The following is a 23,045-nucleotide window of genomic DNA, read 5'->3' as shown; positions in this document are numbered from 1 at the left end:
AAGCGGCGATGAAGAACAAGGACGGCCCGTCGAGATGGCAGGAGGAACACAGAGAGCCTCCAGCATTAGCCAGGCAGGGCTTGCAACTCACCTCATGTCGTGGTTTAACGCCAGCCGGCAACAAAGGCCCACGCGACTGCTCACTCGCTCCCCCGCCCCCAGCGGGACGGGGAGACAATCGGAAGGGCAAAAGCGAGAAAACTCGTGGCTTGAAACGAAAACAGTTTAATCATCATTAAAAAGAAACAACAACAACTTGTAAGGAAAAGGAGGAAAAAAAATGACAGAGAACAGGGTGCAGGCAGCACACCAGGGGTCTGGAGCCTGATGGATGATGGGGGGTGGTGGTGGTGTGGAATATGGAGGAGGGAAAGGAGGGAGGCAGGGCAGGAGATAAGAGAGCAGGGGGTACAGGGAGAAACAACTCGTGTGGGTTAAAAACTCGTGTGGGTGAAGGGGGTGGGCTGGAGCAGGACATGGGGGTGTGCATGGGGGAGACACGGACATAGTGGGGAGGGCAGGTGAGGGTACAAAGGTGCATGGGGGGGTAATAAAACCAGATGTGCTGCTTCACAGAAATACAGTCCCACCTGAATTCTGTAGGGTTTCTTCTGCTTTTAAACATTAATCAGGCACTTAAAGGCTTCAGTAGACTTGTAAGTTCAAACCTCTGACAATTTACGTAGTCTTATCATTTCTGATATCCATGATATGTGAAAATAAATCTTTCAGTTTAATAGTTGTCACTGAGAAAGATACGTGTTAATCTAAACCACACAAGGGGAATGATATCATGTTCACCATGCAGACTTTATTAAGAGGTTGAAATTAACTTCTCAGGATCTTTTAAGCTTCTAAGCATAAAATAATTAGTGTAGCTTACAGATGTGGAAGAGAAATATTTTGGTATCATAACCAAAGTAGTCTTCTCCTCTCTGAATGGCAACACAATCTGTAATATTGCATCAACACTTCAAAACCCACTCTATCTCTGCTCTTTTCTCATCTAATGTTTTCTTTTAGATATTTCAAGAAATTCTTTCATTGTCTATCCCATAAAATGAGAAGTAGATTATTACGGAAGAGCTCCACAGAAAAAAAGTTAATGCATTAGACTAGCTGTGGTATAAAAATTATTTGAGATATATTTATGTGTGATGTTCTGATGAATTATCTAGTTGTTTACAATTGCTAGGACTTCTCTCAGTGGTAAATCACTGGCAATGTGCATGAACACAAGAAACTATTCATGGGGCACATTCATCCTTTATGCAGTTAAATGAAGTTTTTAAATCACAAAAAGATTTGGCTGTTACACAATCTGTGTAAATTACATGATAGTAACCCAAACCACCAGACCATGTCTCTCCTACTTTGCTCTGTTTCAGAAGAATCTCAGCTTCCAAAGCAGATCAGTTTTCTGTAACACAGATAACCAGGGTTCACACAGTCAGACTTTTCAGTTAGAAGGCCACAGAAAGAATCATAAAGAGACCAAGAATCTCTTCCTTAAACATCCTGTTTACAGACAGCTATGTTACCTCCAAGTGCTATGAAAGTTACTTTCTCTAAAACTATCTTCCATTTAGTTTTCCATTATTTTTTTTTTTTCCCCTGAAAACAATCTTATAGCTTAATCCTTATAGGATTTTTTTCAAGTTTTGGGTTTTTCTAATGAGTATCAACACATGAAAACTCTAAATAGTTTCAGGAAGGTCAGTATTTGCTACAGTTGCACTTGATCCAACATCCCACTTTTTTTTCCCAACAAGCAAACGAGTTCAACCAAGTTCCTTTCAAGAGCCATACAGGAGAAAGTACAGATTCTGCTATGTCTGCTAACAAGCAGGCGAAGGAGCTGCTACCAATTTGAAAACTATATAGGCTCTGCCGTGCCCATTTTGAACTGGGGAACAAAAATAGCCCTTCCTGTTTCCATATTTAGGTCCACTTTTTCTCATTTGCAAAGCAGATCCACCGCCTTGGGAGACTGACCAGAATTAACTGGAACAAACATTATTTCTGCCTAGGATCTGTTTATTAGTTGAGAAAACAGTCACTATGTCTCTGTGATAATATTACACGATTTCATCACTACATTTCTGTCTCAAGGGGCCCAGTTGTATTTTATTTTCTAGTAACACAGTATCTATCTTATTCCTGTCTCTGACTTAAGAGATGAGCAACATGCAATTTCTTCAATGTCTACTTATCACGTGAGGAAGTCAACAAACCTCTTTTCACAGTTACAAGCACTTTTCAAAGACGTGACAGTTTGCTCCGGTCATCAACTGACCCTGAACAAGTTGGAAAATGTAAAGGATCAATAAATGTGAGAAAGACCTTTGGTATTAGGGAACCCAGACAAACCGGTGCAGCTTTCTTCCCTATTGATTCGAAGAGAATGCTGTTTGGCTGCTGCTTATACGGATAATCCACAAATTATTTGCTCTTCTTCTTAGCCAAAGGGCTAAGGCAGTGCCATCAGCAACTTCATAATATACCCTGAAACAAGAAGCAGATATTACAGCTCCAAGTCTGAGCAAACAGCATCAGTGATTAAGACAGCTCTAACATGGAAGGCCTGGTAAGTGGCAGTGGTATAAGGCACTAGCAATTTATCAGGGCTCTCTTTCAAATGCTGGCATTTTCTGTGACTTGGATTTTGCCTATTATTGTGAGATCATTACATCACCTATCACACAAGTGTAGCTTCGTTAACTTTGAAATAAAAGCTGCTAGACAATATACAACACAAAGTTAGACAAGCGAGGGAAGTACACCGTGATTTCACAGGCAATCTGGAATTGGGCACCCGACTTGAATTCCTGACTTTGAAAACCTCTCTCCAAATGAATTACCACCTTTCACCAAGATCCAGCAGCAGTTGTCTCCTGTGCCTCATGCTCTTCTGCAGTCAGCCAAAGCCCACGGAGCTGCACTGTAAGCTTGAAGACCAGGATGCCAGCTTCGTGTCCTATTTCTGTCACCTAGTTCTTATGTACTGTTTCTTGCTAATCAAAAGGCCCAGTGACTCCTCGTCACACATCACACTTGAGGTAGTACATCCAAGCATTACTTCTGCAGCGCTACATTTGCATGGATTAGCTGCTGAACCCTCCAGATGATGTACTGCTTTTCAAGAAGGGTGTAGTATAACTGGTGAGGGTCTACAGTAAGTCCAAGAGGGTACTCAACGATGTACAGAAGTCTGACTTCAAAGCATAAATTGAAAAACATCCGCTTAACCTGGAAAGGGCAATACTGAAGAGAAATAACAATGTTTAAACTCTAAAAGGTAGCTATAAGGAAGAACTTTTGTGTACATCCACTGCACACAGGACACGGAATCATGGGGCTTAAATTACAACCTGAAAAACTTAGGGTATGTGGCAATCTTTGCGACAGTAGTAATAATTACAGGAAATGTTTAAGAATAAATTAGGCAAGCATTTGTCAAGAATGGTACAGAAAGTTGATCATTCACCTCTAGAATGAGAGCAACGCTAGACTATCTTTAAAGGTTCTTCTTTCCCCACTGCTGTCCCTCTCCGTATTTCTACCCTCAAACACAAGCATCACCCCCAGCTGTGCACTTACAATTATATCTGCATATGCACATGTCTAGAGATGCACATTTATTTCTTCGTTACACACAGCTGAAGGAGAGTACTCATAGGTAAGCCAATTTACATAAACAGCTTTTGAAAGTTAAACACCTCAGCTTCTTGCAAAACGTCAGCCCAACAGAACACCGGGAGCGGTATGTAAATCCTTATTCCAAAACTGTGTTCTCTTAAATCTTATGAAAACCATCTCTAATATAAAGCCTGACTTGTCTATTTTCTGACACTCCCCTTCTCTGTCATCAGGTACTTATTAGATAGTAAAACAACTGACTGGGGGCAAACACCGTAACTAGCACAATAGCTGACTTCCGTAGCAGTTGCATATCATGTCTGAATAAATGTGAGTTTAGTAGCTATATAGGTAGATACACATTCAGAAATGCACAAGAACTGAAAGGAGTAATCTGTAACTGGTAGACTAAGAACACTGCAATAGCATGCAATGTAAATCAACATGCACCTACCTATAGGGAAGGGAAGTACAGAAACATTCTTCTGGATTAAAAAAAAATACGCAGCAATGGTAGGAAAAGGTACTTGGAACGTGCCACTTTCAGTCCACTGAAACAATGTCTGCCAACATCAGTAAGAACACTGGCAAACTACCTTCTCTGTTCCACAGGGCCTTGAAACCCATACGCATTGTCTGTTGCCAGTTGCCATTAGGAAACAAAGGCGCTGCGATCAGTAGAAGCATGTAGAACACAAAAAATGAAACTTTTGAATATGTCACATGCAAGATCCTCATTCTCCGTACAGTCTACAAGGTTACACAATTGTAAAATACTTTGTAAGAATGAGAATCCTGAAGTTTGCCTTGGATTAAAAAAGTTTTAAAATTCCGCTTTGTTTTGACTTTTTTTTTCCAAGGGTTTTAGAAATAAAAGCATCTTGGTAAAGTGATTTTCACACACTGCACAGACACAAGCAGTGTTTCTCCCACTGCGAAAGGAGTATAAAAATACTCTTATCTAATATGTTATAGACAAGAGTGACCAAGGTCTCAGGAGAATCTGTACTTTCCCACTGATTACAAGGAACGGGCCAGGCTTTGTGCCTCCTATGCAGCTGGAGCATGCAGTTGCCTGGTAACTTGTTCCGAGCTATTGCATCTTAATCACATATACATGGAGGAATACCAAGCTGACCGCTTAGGTTTATCAGCCAAAACAGTTTACAGCAACACAATAGTTTAGAGCAATTCAGGAAGTTTAACACTGAATTTAGGTATGTGCTTATATGGTTTGATGAACAGAGCTTTTATAAATGAAAAGGAAACAACAGAAGTTATTTACATGTAATTTCGGAGCATACAAAAGGTATAGTCTACAAACCAAATATCAATTATTAGCAATATTTACCTGTTCAAAGGGCATCATGTAATGTCTCAGACTCAACAAGCATAAACTGACAGACTGTTATGATTTGAAAATTTTAAAAAAGTTCCAATGGTGTCCCCAAAACGGAGGTGTTTCAGTGTTCAGGCTAGACTCGTTGTCTCCAGTAAATACATATCTTAATTCCAACACAGGATAAAAACCGATTTATAAATTTCCTCTTGTAGAAACGAAACTGTTCCAATCACCCTGTTCACTGCTATTTACGATATTAAATAGGGCAAATCAGAAGTAACTGGAACCAATCCCTCCCACCCAGCTATAAACCAGGACCACGTACAGTCCGGCACCGCGCTGTGCTGCCCGAACGGCCCCGAACCGCTCCAACCGCTTCAGCCCCCGCCGCCCCTCACCTCCCCGCCCCGAGCCTTCGGCTCTGACCCGGGCCCGTCCCAACGCACCCCGCACTACCACGGCTCCCAGCGCTCCGGCCGCTTCGCACCGCTCCGGTGTGGCCCCACGGTGGCGCCGGCCCCTCATCCCCGCCCCCTGCGGCTCCGGTACCGCTGCCTGCCGCACACCTCCACGCCGGTTCTCCCGCCGGGCTCCCCGCTGTCTGAACCTGCCGCCCAAGCACGAAACGCCCACCGCGCTCACCCGCTTTACAGTTGCAGCCGTAGTTCTGGCGGCAGCCAGCGATGTGCAGCTGCCCCCCCGGGGGCAAGGCGGCAGCACGCTCGTCTGCCCCCAGTTGCAGCCTGGCCCACCGGCCCCTTGGTTCACAGCTGCCGCCCATCAGGACCTCGGGGCCGCAGCCACTATCTGCCATCAGGGAAAGCTGGGCCTCCCAGGGCGGCGGAGGCGTGGGCTGGCTCCTGAGAACAGCTTGCTGAACGGTCAAGAGAGTACCCTGGAGTGCGCAAATGGGAAGGAGGAGAAGTAGTATTAAGCAGACAAGAGAACTAATGGGGGAGCCCAGCAGTGCAACAAAAGGGGGGGTGGGGGGGAACACCATGGGGTGATGGGGCAAATGGATGGCTCTGGGACCGAGGAAAGGCAAATGGGGGACCTTGGCACACACCAAAGGGCTCCTAGCGCATGCAGGGGGGCTCAGCGGGGCCAGGGGGGAGTCAGCTATCATTGTGCAGACTCCATCTCCCACCGCTGCCAGCAAAGGCACCAGAAACACCAGGAACATCTCAGGCTGCTGATGGCAAACCCAGAGGCAACCTTACGGCACAGCACTGGAGGAACCCTGGCTGCTCCCAGGATGATGCAAGGCATTTCTAACACCCGAGTGTCAATGGCACTGCCAGAAAAATCCCCTGCAGCCCTATCCCTGTAAGCAGCACTGGGCTTGTCCTGGAACACTGAAGAACCTTTAAGTGGTCCAAGAGCCCTTGGGACTGGTCCCCAGCCTCTCAGACATGATGCGTAACCTCCTCCCTGGAGCACTGCGTTGAGGCACTTTTTATAGAGCGCAAAGGGACACGGTGTAGCAGTCGTGATCATGACTTGTCAGGGTTACCTGACCTGCAGATGTGTAAAGATCATGACCATGGGGTTCTCAGGATTCTGCAATACACACGGACGTAGATGTCTGGTTTACTACAAAACTACTATTAAAACCAAATATATATATGTATATAAATTAGTATGTTTAGTGGGTGTATATATATACACAGACTACAAGTCACTACAAAATTACCACTAGGAAAGCAAGTATGTATATTACAAGAGTAAAGCAAATATATGTGTATTACATGATAGTACAGAATTCCAACTAGTGAACCAAGTATATATTTATGAACCTTTACCTATATGCATACCTGTAAATATATTATGCGAGGCGTGACTGGTATGACACTCACCAAACGGCTCTAGGAGCGAGGCTAACTGACAACAGAAAAGTCTCACTTCAAAGATGGGCTGTATCATGGAGTCTGGAGCCAGCCATGCATCCCTGGCGAGGGTCCGGTCTGTCCAGTAGATTTCACTCAAGGAAGCTCAGGCAGAGAAGCTCATTTTGGGTAGGTAACAAGTTACTTTTTATAATTTTCTAGTGCAGATACGTAAGTGGGTGTAGGACATTAGTTCCTGGAATAGTTGTTGCTGACTCCTTTTGTCCTAGATGGTCAATTCATTATCAAAGTTTCTTTGTCCTGCACCCATCGAGTTTATTTTTGTCCCGCCAACTACTAGTCATCAAGGATGTTTCAGCTGAACTTATCGGGGCATCTTGGGAGGATAACTTTCTTTGTCAGTATGTCTACTGGGTCACCTTTGTGGCAGCTCCATCATATGGACATGACTTGAAAGAATAAAACAATCATTTATTAACTAATGCACATAAATCACACCCAGGAATGAGTGTATCACATGGCTTGGTGCCAGCATGGTCCCCCTTCTCCTGTGACACCTGAGGAGCCATTCCACTGTTCATCAGTCCAGTAGGGAAGGATTGCCTCTTGCTCCTGCCCTTGATGAGGCAAGAAACTTAGGTAGCTATCAAACCCATGCCCTTTTTCCTTCAGGGATAGGATTCAGCTCTGGTATTTGATAGAAAAAGCCCTGATTTCACCTGTCTGTCTGTACTTCTGCCCTACCTCTGGAATAAAGCCCTGCAAGAAATTTTCATAGCTCTCAGCTCACTCATCACCTTAGCAGTCTGACTTTGTGTGAGGTGGCTGTACCATTTCAAATCCAGACCCTAGATGAGAGCACAGAGCTGAACCCTTGTTGGCACAGGAGAAAGTTACAAACCACACAGAAGGGTTCACAGTCTAGTGTTTTGTGTTCAGAGTGTACAGTTTATTATCATAGGATTTAGACATTTCCATTTTTTTAAGTCATCAATCCTGAATCTAAGTTCTAAGCTTAAAATGGTTGTTGGGGATTTAGAGTTTATGGATGATGATAGATTTGAAACTCTGATGTGTGATCAATAAATGCATAAACTATAAACCCTGACAAATACTGCACCTCACAAAAGAAAGTATAGCCTCTGAGTAAGAAAACCTCAGCTACAAACTCTAAAATATAAACCATAAGTGAAAGACTCTGAACTCTCAGTTTCAAGTAAGAAACACCAAAGCACATACGAGCAGGAAAACAGTAAAGAGAACCTGAGGAATTGTTTGCCCACAGCTTTTAAAAGTTTCCAAGGAAGACATGCAGCAGAATGCACTCCAACTGAACCTACCTGCAACACCGCAAGCCCTAATTCATCTGCATTAGGGACAATTAAGATAATTTTGGGGGGACCTCCCAGCTCCACAGGCAAACATCCAGAGCCAATCACACTTATTACCAGCAACCAGGCTTTCCTTAAGGAAAGCAGAACCTACTGAGAGACAAAGAAACATCTGTAACAACTGGTAATTTTCCTCCTGCAGTCATGAACAGCACCTCAAAAACCCCTTCCTCCAGCCAGTAAATCCAACCCTCAAGACTAACCAGAAAATGCCTCACAGAGTAGCCAGAACAAGAGTGGAACACTGCAGCTGGGGAAATGTTTTTTGTTTGTTGTTGGCTGAGTTTTTTTATGATGTAGAACAGATGTTTTTTACCATGGTACTCACATGATGAGTATTTGTAGACCAAGCTACCCAACTACTTGGCACATCAGTGAGATTTGCACTGCCTCTGGCACACACATCACTCACCTAAAGCCTGCAGCTTCAGCGTTATAATGCTCTCTGTATCTCTAGCCACTAGAATATCATCCATAAGACCACACCTTTTCTTTATTCTCTGGAAACAGCTTTTCTAACATTTTTTGAATGTGACCATGTGTTACAGCAAGTGTGTTGTGAAACCCCTGCAGTACCTGAGTAAAGGTGTTTGATTCTAAACATACAAGCAAACCTGTAGACCAGTTCTTCAGTTTGTGTGAAGGCAGAGAAACAGATCTGTAACTGAAAATCACTTGTTCTGTTCTTGTAACTTACCAATAGTCTTAAAGTATGCTTGCTGCAATAGGAGCCATCATCTGGGTGAACTTGCCTATCTGGTGGTAATTCACCATCATTTGCCAAGGTTTTCTATCGGCCTTCCTAACAAGCCAAAATGGAGAATTATACAGGCTTAATTACTTGCAAAGCACCTCATTCTAGATATTCTTTAACCATTTAACAGTAGCAGCTTCTTTAGGATATAGGTATTATTTAAACAGATGAACTGAGGGTCTCTGGGGAAGAACTGTGTCTCCAGCCACATATCTCTGGAAGGCACTCACAGAAACACAGCAGAAGGTGCTTTCACAACATCTTGGCAGCCTGAAAAAGAACACCTATACAAGTATTGGGGAATGAAGCTCAGAGCAGTCAGGTCAGTAGAGAAAACAAGCTTGAATGAAGCAGCCCTTAGCAGTCCAAAGTCCCTGTCCCCCTACCCTTTTTCTCCACCTCAGAAAAACCAAATCACAATAGGAACTTGGGACCCTCTATCAGGACACCAGGCAATGCAAAATCAGCATGAAGTCATCACAGAGTACCTGACTCTACAGAGGAATGTGCCACAAATTTAGCAAGCCCTCACAGGAGATGCAACAAACCCCTGAGCTGCCTGCCCTGCCCCATCCCCCCTCCCAGTCCCTCCATTCATCATGGACACCGTTATATTACAGTGGGGGAAGAAATTTTGCACTTGTGGTACTGATTTTCACTCACAGTGTACAGAACTACTTGTTTTCCATTAGCTGTATAATCATTATGTTTATACAAATATTTTATCTCTATAGTGTATTATCTTCATAGTTAAAATCATGCATGCACTAACATGACTGAGGGATTGGAGCATCATATGAGGAGAGGCTGAAAGAGCTGAGATTACTTAGCCTCGTGTAGAGAAGGCTCGGGGGGGTGGGGGTGTAAATCCTATCAATGTACATCAGTACCCGATGGGAGAAGTATAGAAGATGGAGCCAGACTCTTCTCAGTGGAGCCCAGCAACAAAGACAATGGACACAACGTGACATACAGGAAATGCCACTTAAACATGAAAAAATCTTTTTCTTTTTTTACTGTGAGCATGGTTAAACAGTGGAACAGGTTATCCAGAAAAGCTGCAGATTTTCCACCCTTGGAGATATTAAAAACCTGACTGGGCATGGTCCTGAGCAACCTGCTCCACTTGACAGCTTTAAGAATTATGTGTGTATGTGTGTGGGGCGGTGGTGATGTTTGGACTCATGATCCCGAACACCCTCAACCATTCTGTCATTCCATGAATTGGAGGGCTCTAAGGCATACCAAAAGAGCAATGGAGGGGTCCTGAAGAGTTTGAAGGGCAGATGGAGGATCCTCATGGCAAACAGAAGGCTCTGGGGCATGCAGAAGAGCAACAGTGGGACATATGGCAGAAAGGCAAATAGAGAGGTAATAAGGGAATTGGAAGACACCAGAGGAGCAGAAGGCCCTGGTACAAGGAGGGCAGATGAGTTATGAGAAGACAGGGTGGCAAATCAACAGGTCCTGGAGGAACTAGATGACAAATCAGTGGGATCTAGGGAACACTGAAATGGAAGGATCCTGAAAGGGATCCAAGGACCAATGAGAGGGTGTCCTGAGGGAAGTAGAAAACAAAAAGCGGGGGAATCCCGATGAGAGTGACAGCATGTGAAGGTGTGCTGAGGATATCAAAGCACAAGCAAACATCTCTGGGGTGCAACAGAGGCCAAGAAAAGGGCTCTTTTGCAGACTGTAAGGACAATGAAGTAGCCCTGAGGAGGTCTGAATTCTAATGGAGGGCTGTGGCACATAATGGAAGCCACAACGAGAATGTATAGGATAATGTGATACCTGAGCATGATGTAAATGGTATGGAATAAGGGGTGGAGTATGTGCCGGTTTTGGCTGCAATAGAGTTAAGGATTTGTGCTGAAAACAGTGTTGCTAATGCCGAGATGTTTTCGTTACTGCTGAGCAGTGCTTACACATTCGAGGACATCTGAATGGACTGATGGGCCAATAGAGGGCTCTGCAATGCACTGGAAGGCAAACACAGGGAGCTTGAGGGGAAAGGGTGGCATACGGGGCAGTCCCAAGTCAACTAGAAGGCAATTCTTTGTATTTACCCACTTCCACGTTTGGTGGTAATCAAGGGCAAAACTTGGGAACTCCTTCAGCCAGCCTCGGCTGACAATTCTTCTCGAGTGCTCGGACTGCAGAAAAAGCCAAGACTGCAAGTCATTTTCTGTGACACAGAAATACATTGCAGTCTCCTATCCAATTCCATTCTCAAGCCACCGACCTATCGCAGACACACAAAGTTACATGCATATGCAGAAAACCAACAACAAAGCCTGCACCCACTTCCTTTACTAGAGGTCCCAAGATTTCAACATTGCACCAGTTGTACCACATAGCTATCAAGCACACACAGTGACATATAGGGAACACCCCCCTTCATTTTCCAAACAAGAAGCACACACAATTCCACACACATAACCCACCTGACTCTAGAATGGAATAGTTCAGTTGGGAAGCAGCCTCCAACAATCATCTAGTCCAACTGCCTGAAAACAGATACCATAGCTAGAATTAAACCCCTACCCTTCCAACTCCAGTACTACCTTATTACATGCTAGATGACCCAGAACTCCAGGCTTTTCTGTTCTTCTGAGCTCATTAAGCTCACTGAAAGCTGACACTGCTCATCCTTTGCTGTTCCAGCACCTTTCTAGATCTCCTATGTAAGACACTTGTCCAAAGAGAGTGGTATCAAGCCTGAAGTCACCTCCTCATAATGAAAGAGTGGCAGAAAAGCCAGAACCATGGCCAGGTTTGGGAAAAGCCTAACAATGCACAAGATGAAGGGCATTTGAAACAATACAGCTCAGTGCAGCACAAGCAACCTGGAAGATGAGGTGGCACACAACAAAATAATAGTATACACACAGTAGCAAAAGTCAGAATTGTGATGTGGAAAAACATACTTTCTCCCTCACCCTCAACACAGAAGCAGCTGCAGAACCCCAGGATGGATGCCTGCAAGCACCTCCATCTGAGGGTGCCAAGGATATCCGAGAGAGCCACAGCCCTAAGGACTCACAATGGCACTAACACCTCTGGGCCCTGTCAACCCCACAGCTCTCAACCGGCCCCAGTATGAGATGAGGCACTCAAGTCTTCAGCTTATTCCCATCAGGATGAGGCCATCCACACCTGGATCTGTCATCACTGGCCTCACTGGGGAGATGTGGGACCACCACTGAGGATCAGGTACACCTGGGAACAGCTAGAACCAGCAACAAGCTGTGGCCATTCCCTGTGTCCCTAAACCCCCAGAAAAAAAACATGGTACAGGCACAAGACAGCACCAGCAGACAAGACAAATGCATGCTTGCACAGATGCTTGCATGAACACATATATGCTTTGTGCTGACACAAATACACTTTTATGGACCCACAAGAGCTTGCACAGACAGACGCTTCCACAGACAGAGATCTCACAGCACAGGTATATGGAAAACAACAAATCCTGGCTGCTCCCAGCCTCTACCCTTCCATAGCTCGGGGGGGTCTGGGTTGCAAGGCAGACCTCTCCTCTCGGAGGCAGCTGGGGCTCACAGTAGCATTCTTCCCAGCTGACACCTTCAAACTCTCTGCTCTTCACTGATTCCACAATATTCCCTCATGTCACTCCTTCATTCACACTGGAGCTCAACAAGGCTGCAGGACAACAAAGTGACAAATCACCTGAACCAAATTTGTACATGGAACTGCAGCTACTTAAATTGCTCACCTTCATGGAATGCTATTTATTTGGATGGAGTTAAGAAAAAGATTTTTTTAAATATCCTTCAAGTCATCAATTTATTAGGCTATCAGAGCTCACGCTTGTAACTCTAAATGTATTGAGTGCATATGAATTACTGTCTGCTTCACTGTATATGATGTTTTATTAAGCTATACCAACTAACTCAGAAGGGATTAAACATTGAACTTTTATTACAAACCTGAATTCACTTTCTTCAGAAGTGAGTTAGAAATATTTTCAGGCATGCCTGGACCTTCACTTTTCAAATGAATGTCTGAAAGAGAGCTGTATTTCAACTAATTCCTGGAATAATTCTGAGTGTTGGCACTGAATACCCAATGACTAAGGTTACCAGAATGAGCACGGAAATGTGCAATTTCCTTAGCATTCCATTTTCTTTGAAGTCTTACAGATGACAGGCCATCTCATGTAATGCTAGCAAAGTTAACTCTTAAAATCACATGAGTTCATTTCAGCTGTTAAGGCACATCCTTTCTTCGCCACAAGTTAGTTTTACATACTGTAACAAAAAACTAAACTCAAGGTATTTCAACACACTGCACTCTTTGCAGATACATTGTTACTGTAGTAATGAAAAAAGCTAACATAAATATTTGTAGCAAATACAATTCCAATACATATATGACAATTTATTGTACCACCATTCATATAAAGCATTTCAATCCAAAATGGTCAGAAACAATCTTAAATATCTGCATAAGAATTTACAAACATTAGTAAAGATATACCACAGACTATAGCTTTCTAAGTTTTCAAGTGTAAGTTCTGGTAGATATCCATGTTTAAATGAAATGGACAATACCAGTAGAGATGCATACCTCTATTGTCTTTATTTATAAAGAAGTGACAACACTAGAAAACACATTGATAACCAGTGCTTTGAACAGTGAAGGTGGGATCTAAAAAAGTCTAATTAAACTAAACAACCTTAGGTCTTTATCAAGTTGCATATCTGCCAGGAATGCTGAAATGCAAGAGTTTACACCTGCAATATTCCATAATGGAACAGCCACATAATATCAAATATAATCTCCAATTCCCAAACCAGTACATAAAAAAGCCATCACTAACACTAAGTATTAGAAGACCACTGCAAGTTCTTATTGCTTTTTGAGTTAAATAATAATCTTCAAATAAACCAAAACCCAAACAATCTCTACAGTATCTTGCTCATCCTCCTGTTCATTCATTAACACTGGAAGCAATCAGTTGTTATATGATGTGGCAGCAGAGGCATTTAAAAAAATCCAAACAAAACCTATTTAAGTACATGGACATTCCCACCCTCCCTGCCCACCCTCACCCTGAAGCCCACTATAACCACTTAGTGCCAGTAGAGGAGCAAAACTCGATAGACAAAACCAGAAATCTGACTACAGTAAGAAGGAAACATAAAGGGAGATAATAGCTTCCTTGAATATTCAAAATCTGATGTCTTCCAAAACAAAGCACATCATCCTCATAATTTAAAAAGGGAAGTTGCTTTATGTGTATCTAACCCTCACACATGCTGAGTAGTTCTCAAGTCCACTGAGTTCCACTGTGCAGCAGTTGATTTTGAATTCAACAATGCTTCAAAAACTACAGTAATATTCAATGCGGTTTTTACTAAGGAGAGGAAAAAAAAATGCATGTTGAAGTTGTTCTTGCCAGTTCAACAATTGTGCAGCAATTCCATTTATCTCTTGCAGTATGAAAGTTCTACTCGCATCAGTCTTCAGAATCATCCTCTGAAGCTGTTGGAACAACACAGTATAATCAGAAGCTTTGACAAAGGTCTGTGAAATTAGATCACTTTAAGATGAGTAGTAGAAATAAAGGTAATTTTATAGTATTAAATAGCACATTGTAATACCCACCCAAACCTTGCATAATTATATAGCTTAATTTTTAAATGCACCTCATATCTGAAAAACATACCATTTCGAAATCAAAACTTTACATTACAAAATGCAGTGTCCTCCTGCTGTTCTTCCTCAAAACAAAAGGAAGAAAACTTAATTACGCCAGAGATTCAACTTTTACGTAGTGTTTACAGTGGCTAATTCCAACAGTAGTCAGAGGAGAATATATTCAATCCATGACAGCAGCACCCAACACAAGGGAAAGAAATGACTCACAAAGTTAACAATTTGGATACTATAATATCTAGAAAGGTTCAGCAGTCTAAACAAACAGAAGGGCTCTTAAATTTTTATACACATATATATGTTGCTTAATCCAATTAAGTCAGGCCTACTTGGAAGCAGCTCTTCTCTCTATCCCCATTCTTTCAGCACATGCAAAATGAACATAAAGCCCATATACGAATAGGATTTTGTTGTTGCAAGGTGAATGAAAAGACAAATACACACTTGTCAACTATAATAAAAAAAGTCAGTACACACATCTACGATAGGGTTGTAAAGCATTAGCTTGTCCGTAACAGAAATTTAATCTGTCCTCTTAAGCAAACTCTGTAGTCAAGAAAGTATTTACACTTGAGTAACTTGTTCCATCTCTGAATGCAGAAAGAAGCAAGGTATGTCTCCTCACTTCTCCAGTTCTTAGAAGAGAAATGTAACTAAAGTAGCACCAGTAACAAATCTCAACCTCAGTATTCCTCACCTGCAAGTCAGATAAAGCCTGATTCAAATATAGATTAAATTACCGTGTAAAATGGCACTCATTAAGATTTTTACTCTAATAAGGATGCACATAACTTTAGAATAAATTCTGAACACAAGTCCACCTCTCTCTGCTCCGAATGCAGAAATAATCATCTGTTCCTTGAGCTAAAACTTACACACACACACAACATTCCTTATCATACTCCAGATACATCCTATGCACTGAAAATTCATACACAAACTTTATTGATAGACATTCACATGCACACTAGGGAAAAAAAAAAAAAAAGGTAGATCAGCTACCCTTCTACTGCCTATTCATCATGCCCAGAAATAATACTTAGACTTAGATTCGGGATATATTTACCAGAAACCAACATATATTTTTAAATTTAAGCATACTGAAGAAGCGATTAGGCGAAAAGTAGGCTAGTCCTTTGCCAAAATTGGCATAGCTAAATTTCATTCTTCAAGTGGATAGGTCTGATCAAGGAATACACACAACCAAAAACTGTGTGTGGATCGAAAAAAAGAAAGGGGAGAAGAGGGCAAAAAAAGAAAGGGGAGAAGAGGAAATGGCAAGAGATGTATGGTAATTTAAGTGCAGTGAAATTCAACTTGAAATATTTCTTTTCTACTAGGACTCATGTAAAAGGCTACAACCTGAATGTTACCAGCAAATCCATAACAACGTACTACTAGAATTACAATAACCAAACCGTAAATAGTGAGGAATCTTGTTATCACTTGCAGAAAACACTTCTGTGGTCTAAACAACCCTATGCTGTTGGGAAATTAATCATGGAGAATTAAAACCAGTTCCCTCTCGGAATAATTCTACTGATAATGGAAAAAGCACTGCTGGGTAAAATTCAAATTTTCAGTATTTAAGTTCAGTATTATGAATCTTGGCAAGGAGGATTGTACTCATTTAACTTTGAGTTGACCTAATGGGAGGGGAGGGGAAGAGGGGAAGCACCTACTTTCAATATCTTCCATATGTGCCTGAAGAGTTCTTGCAAGGTTAATAAACTAGAAACAAGGCAGAGAGAAAGTAGTTTAAAAGTTGCAAAGTTATCTGCAGAAATTTGCAACAAGTTAGCAAAGTTTTCTTCACTTTTTCTTCACTTTTTACATCCCAAAGCTTCATCCCAGACGTCAGTTATCCTAACCCATTTGCCCAACTTACAAAAATCTGTGCAAAATTTAATACAAATCCCCACACATTAGACTTCAAATTGCTATTGCACAGTTATTTCAGCTTCCACTGTATGTCAAATGTTTCTGGTAGCAGTTAGTGGCATCACCTTCATGTTCTACAGTCTGTAAAACACATCAATTTTGAAAGTAGCACACATAAACAAGTGCCAGTTTTATGAAAACTGTTACTAGAAATTGCAATGCAAAAAAACATAAACTGTAAGGACTGCATTAGTTGGATCCATTTCATATGACAAAACAGAGCCCTCTGATTGAATAAGGTTAATAAAAAAATGCATAATACACTTAAGATTTTAACTGTAAATAAAAAGTTTCAGAGCAGGATTACTATCAGGCAATGGTGGCAGTTTAATGTTGGAAGTACATGGTATCAAAACCCAAAGCCAAAATCCCCAGGAATACAAGTTCATTAGGCAACTTGGAAAGTCTCAGCTGAGCGTTGTTTTGTCAATGACAATCTACATCACTGTTTCAGTGATGGTTCAGATGTTTAAGATACAGCAAAAATGAAACGAGAAGGTAATGCTACAGTTTCCATAGCTCAGCTGTATGCTCAGCATCAAAACACGTATCAGTGCTCTCAATGGTTTAAAATGCAGTGTCACACAACTGTGTAATGCCACCTCTGATGAAAAACCAGTAAAAACATCTTATTTCTGCAATACACTCAAGCTAATAATCTGTACTGGATGCTTGCTACTACTAGATTATATGTCTTTTATGTCTCTACACTTGTAGCAGAGAAAACTGGATATTTCATTTGTGGATCGTGGAATACAAGATCTACATTAGATGTGTACAGAAAAGAGGACCACTATTCTAATACAGTAAGAGATTAGAGCACAGTCCTGCCTCTACCCAAGGGCCTAGTACCTGCTAGCAATCATCCCAATAAGCATTCGATAAAGTTAATATTGTAAATTCTTTGTATGTAATTAAAAACAAATAATCAGCTTTTCAGGAGCTCCATTGACGAAGAGCACTAATTCATTATCTAGTATCAAATAAACGTGTAGAATACAGGATTTCGGAATGAGTCACTGCAGAAATAACTTTGTACCATGATCTCATACTGGTAAAATGTGTACTTACTGTACTTCTAAGCCAAGCCATTTAAGTGTCAAGAATCCAGTCAAATAAAACTAATAAGGAGTTTTGACTAATGCCACAAAATCAGACTATAGCTAGGCAGTTTCAGAATGTAATATTCAAGTACCTATTTAGGCGCAATCCAGCAGACAAGCATTGCAAGGTCTAGACCTTTGCAATGTAGACCGGCATAATGAGAAAAATTAATCAAATAAGATAGTCCAACATTCTCAACTGCATGTTTTGTACAGAGGGAGATTAACCTTCCAGTTTTGCTTAAATTCACAATAATCATGACAACATACATGCAAAGCAATGAATTACCAACAACCTTGACAAAAATAATTTTGCAAAGTAGTACCTTCAGTTTCGAATCAAACATGGTGTTACTGCATTGACAAACCCAGACCATTTTAGACCTAAATTTGTTAAATAAGCATGCTTCTTGGGTATCTAGCTCCTAGGTTGCTCAAGGTAACAATCTAGTTCCAAGTTCTCTGTACGAGCAATTCCTGCCATAAAATCACTGCATACTTACTCTGACACGTGTGCTGGCCTCACTTGCAGTTCCTAGCATATCAGAAAAGCGCTGCTCGCATAAGTGTAACAACACTACAAGGTAGAGACCAGAGCTGATAAATTCATAGTCTGCCTTAAAGGAGATCAAAAGAAACATTCAGAATGTCAGTGATATGTCTGTATATACAACTCAAGATGTAGAACAAGAATCAAATTTTACTACAAACATTATATATTTGATCTCTAGTTGTTGCAAGAGAATTAGGGAAATGTAATACTAAAAAACTTGAATTACTGAAAAGCTATTTGTACTTCTGGTTCTTCCCACCCAGCCCAGATCTAACATGTTATCCTTGAAGATAAATAGAAAGAGTTCTACAAAGAAAATCTCAGTCAGCATGATCAGTTCACAGGAAGGAATCTGAGAATCAGAATATTATACCACTGGGGAAAATAAACAACGTACTTTGTTTGTTTCTTTTCAGTGGTCCCAATGCTTTACAGAAAACCAAAATAAAGGGAAATATTATAAGAACTTCATTATGTTATAAATTTTTTGAGAAATTATTTTCCCTTCTAAGATAAACTTTCAAAATACTACTGCTGAACTGATCATTTAGAGTCAATTCTTTAAGAAGTTTCAAAGCTCTTATTTCTATCAAAGTAGTGACAGTAACCAACAATCAGTAGTGCTAAAACATAAAATGATGGCACTCTCCAGAAAGACACAGAGTCTGGCCCAAGTGACAGGAACTAGAGTACTAGAGTAAGAGCTTACTCCAAATAATAAAATTAGAGGTTGATGTTTGGCTGCAAAACTGGCACTCATTTCTATTTTCTTTCAACTTCTGAGCTAAGCAAATTTCAGTAGTCTTTCTATATTCACACAATACAACCCAGAGAAGGAAAACCCTCTGAATAAAGTTCATTAAAATAACACCAGCTTTTTGTTATTTGTTCATCTTTAAATGCTACACAACCCAGTAGTTCTAAAATAATGTATTTTACATAAAGAGAGTAATAGTAATGGGCCTTTAATTATTTTTAATTTAGCATAGGACTTGAAGGAGCAGCAGGAAGCTGTAAGAAAAGAGATTAGTTTCCACCACTCTAATGAAACATAGAAAAGTTTTTAATGCTATGTTTAAACCAACTGCTTAAGTGTGTTAAAAAACAGCTAAGACAATTCATGACTTAATGTGAAATTCAATCTAATCATACTACTATTCCCACTGCAGCTATGTAGCAGAGACACTGGACTGCAAAGCTAGATGACAGATCTGCAACTAAAAAAAGGATAAGAGATATATTACACTTACTGAAAGCTCAGCTATAGGAAACACAGCAGGGTGATAGAATTTGTCTGAATACTGAGGAGAAAAATCTGTTCCATGTTGACATTACTTTACGTGCATAACATTCCTTCTGAAAAGGAGATGCATTTTCCTTCTGTAAAGAAGAGCGCCCTCCCAGCACTAAACCAACACTTACCAAATTAGGCAAAATATACTAACTTGTTCATTTGCATGTGCCCTATAGAGTTCATGAATGTCAAAGTCTTCCAGATTCAGATGCAACTTCTCCTTGCACAGTTCACAAGTTGTTACTGCTTCCAAAGAAGAACCTGGTGGGGAGGGGCAGGGAGAAAGTCAGTGTCAAGTTGCAACAGTCTACAACACAATTATACAAGCATCACAAACTGTAACTAGTTTTTGGCTTTATTTTGCAGGGCAAGGTTAGAAGAAAAGAAAGCCTCTAATTGGAACGTAGTGACTATCGGCTACTGTCAGAATTTAAATGCTATAGAATGTTTATTCTCCATCCAGCTCCACATATTTTGCCTCATGTTCATTCTGGATACCATACGCCTCTTGCTGAAAGTCTGGCATAAAATCGCTGCTTGGGCTGTTAGAATTCTACAGTGCAATCCAAATATACACAAAAGTAATAATAAATGTACTGGAATAGCTTAAAGTTATTGTCAGAGTAACATTTTGCCTTAAAGTACTAGGTTTAAAACAAGCTGCTCCATAAGCAACAAGGTGAACCACGCAAGTTTATGGTGGATTTATGTCTTGCACAGTTAAATACTTCTAATTTCTCCTACAGGCTGAGGCTTCTAAATACATCCCTACTCTGATGTGTGTTCTCCAATACTGACTGAAAAAGTAAACAGATGCTAGCACATTCCTTTGGTAACAAGTATTCCATGGTCTTGATGTCTTCTACCGAGCCACCTATTTTTAAGTCTTAAAAATACTACAGATAACTTAGTTATAAACTGGTCAATCAATTTATTACAAAAACATTTGTACAGTGTGCAATTTCTGAAGTGTTTCTTAAAAAAGTTCTATATGCACTTTGAAGTAGTTTTTTGAACAACCAGTTTTAACTGCCTTGAACAGGAGTTAGTATCTTAAAAACAAACAAACAAACAAAGATTTAAGTATAGTTACAACAGAAAAGTATTTTTGGATTTTCAAATTCCTATCACTCTGCTCCAGTCAGCCTGGCTATAAAAGTCTTAAAAACTAGAACCACATGCACAAGGAAGGGTGGGAAACAAACTCACCCAAACTGGTAGAGTAGCTCTAAAGCTACACTTTTGTGATGTTATATTTTGACTAATGTCTTAGTAGACAATCCCAAAAATATAATTCTCTGAATGACAAATACAATTCTTGGAACTACTCAAATGAGAAGCTGCACAGACACACAAGAAGCCTGGAAGTGCCACACTGCTGTATATCCCCAACTGCTCATTTTTCAAATAAATACCTTAATATTAGTAGGAGTAATCCCCCTAATGTAACTGGAAGTCTACCTTGATCTAGATTCTGCTTTACCTGAATTAATCTTGGACTGCAGCCATTTTTTCATGCACTCCTGGTGAACATACTGCAGACTTCCAGTGCATTTGCATGGCTCTATTAAAAGGTTGTCAGAACTTGCAGAGGACATCTGACAGATTCTGCATAAGTCACCCTCTTCATCTTCAGAATCTTCTAAAAGCAAGCTGAATAGGAAGGAATATCAACAAATGTTGTGATGCATTTCATGTAAGACTTTTAATAAAGACAATTCCATTCATCAAACTGTTCTCAAACCTACATGGATTAAAACAAGTTTCTCTAAAGACAAAAGCGAGAACACAGGTGACAGAGGAATGAGTTGCCGCCTTCTCGGAAGGAAAAGTTTCCTTTTAACATCATGGTTATAGAAAACCCTCTCATGTTAAGTCAGGTACATTTTATTATCTCCAAAGAACATACTGATTTACCTCTCTTTAATTTTCTGGAGTCTTTCTGGATCTCTTGAAGGTGGTATTTTAGACTTGCCACTTTCTTGTCCATCAGACTGATTCCAGCCAGAGGGAATAATATCTACAGTTATCATAAGATTGTCAGACAGACCGCTTCCTAATGTTGGAGGCACTGCAAAGCGAAAGAGAGAACCAGGCAGAATTCCAGAACTTCTCCTACTGTGGGCTGAATCTGGTGGGGAGGCAGTAGCTGCAGGAATACCAGATACTGCAGGTGTTGGTGGTCTGCTAACAGAAGCCCGAGGAGGGCTATCTGATGCTTCAAGAGAGGTCTCCTCACCTGACTCTCTTCTTCTGAAGACATGTTGTGATCTGGCAGTTGTATCAGAGGTAGAGATCCTTGCGGATTCATCTCTTCCTTCTCTTCTTCTTCTGGAGAAGAGAGGTGTACATCTGTTCCTCAAAGATGATGATAACCAGGATCCTGTGCTCCTACTTTCAGAGTCTGGTCTGTAACTCTCCCCGTCTGAATCAGAGTTATGATTTTGTGAAACTCCTGATAAACCCCATCTTCGCCTAAGAAAACTAAATCCCTGAGAAGCTTCAGATGTCTGAAGTCCTGGAACTTCCGGAGTTGCAGCTCCATTACTGCTTGACAGAGTTGATGCTTGAACTCTTGGGACCACCGTTGACTCTTCAGAGCCTAATGATCTTGTATGCAATGAGTCTTGGTTAGACCTTCGAGAGAAAAATGTTGATGACATACTAGATGCTAAACGAGACAGCAGCTGTCTGGTTGTGCGCCTCCCTTCACTGTCAGCTACAGGCTCATTCAATGACCTCTGAGAAGATAAAACCCTTTCAGAACCACTTGAGGAAGGAGTTTCGTCTCTGATGGCAGTAAGAGAAAACGCTGGCTGCATGCTTCTCTGGGGAGATTCCAATTCATTTCTCCTTTGTCTTGAAGAATAGCTGGATCTTGAAGAGCTCATGTTAGAGTCTCTGTTGAAAAAAGATGGCTGATGGTCAGAAGACAACTGGCGGTTCATGGATGCATTCAGCCTCAAAGTGCTTAATGAGTTCTCTTTTGGTCTTGCTCCCTCTGCATATGAAGAGGCAGGTCTGTCTTGAAGATCTGTTGCAGAAAAGCAGAGGAAAATACTATGACAAGATGTGCTCTGATTGTCACATTCCAGATGGATAACTCTAAAGAGTAAATGCAAAAGTTCAGGATTTGTGATCCTTAATCAAAATTGTTTCAAATTTGGCAGGTAGATTCCAGAGCAATGTTAGGTTTAAATTTACTTACCAGAATTCTACAGTGGAACTGAAACCTAGACTGGTTTCAGTCTGGTAAATCCATTTGGATTTACAGCCCCAAATCTTCAAATTTTCAAGGTATGCCTCATTTTCTTATATGTGAATATGAAAATTCTGACCATCTGTCAGAAGTTACATAAGAACAGCATATGAATCAAAAATGGCAAACTATATACAATACCATTTATAACTTAAAGGTCCATTCTGCCTATAGATTGAAAGAAGACGGGTTAATCAAAATTTCAGCAATGTAGCAGACACCAGAGCACCTGAAACA

General features: G+C 41.0%; 2 protein-coding genes across 6 annotated transcripts in view; one reads left to right on the top strand and one right to left on the bottom strand.

Annotated features, from left to right (window-relative positions):
- BAZ2B (bromodomain adjacent to zinc finger domain 2B) overlaps positions 1 to 23,045 on the top strand; it is a 285,742-nt gene that overhangs the window by 39,551 nt on the left and 223,146 nt on the right. The gene's annotated exons all lie outside the window — the stretch shown is intronic.
- Positions 13,357 to 23,045, bottom strand: part of MARCHF7 (membrane associated ring-CH-type finger 7) — a 29,041-nt gene continuing 19,352 nt past the window's right edge. The window contains exons 6-11 of one of the 5 annotated variants that reach the window (XM_049809630.1): positions 21,789 to 22,583; positions 21,467 to 21,620; positions 21,033 to 21,202; positions 19,701 to 19,810; positions 18,206 to 18,319; positions 13,357 to 14,484 (exon numbers count right to left, since the gene is read on the bottom strand). In XM_049809630.1, coding sequence (XP_049665587.1) covers positions 14,323 to 14,484; positions 18,206 to 18,319; positions 19,701 to 19,810; positions 21,033 to 21,202; positions 21,467 to 21,620; positions 21,789 to 22,583 — 1,505 coding nt within the window. In that variant the 3' untranslated portion in view covers positions 13,357 to 14,322. Of the gene's footprint in view, positions 14,485 to 16,340; positions 16,390 to 18,205; positions 18,320 to 19,677; positions 19,811 to 21,032; positions 21,203 to 21,466; positions 22,584 to 23,045 lie in introns of all 5 variants that reach the window. The other 4 variants (XM_049809622.1, XR_007507176.1, XM_049809637.1 and 1 more) reach the window with 4 other exon arrangements.

The sequence above is a fragment of the Accipiter gentilis genome, chromosome 1, assembly GCF_929443795.1.
Source record: "Accipiter gentilis chromosome 1, bAccGen1.1, whole genome shotgun sequence".
Taxonomy (NCBI): domain Eukaryota; kingdom Metazoa; phylum Chordata; class Aves; order Accipitriformes; family Accipitridae; genus Astur; species Astur gentilis.
The sequence above is the reverse complement of the archived record's forward strand: the minus strand, read 5'-3'. Positions and strand labels throughout refer to the sequence as shown.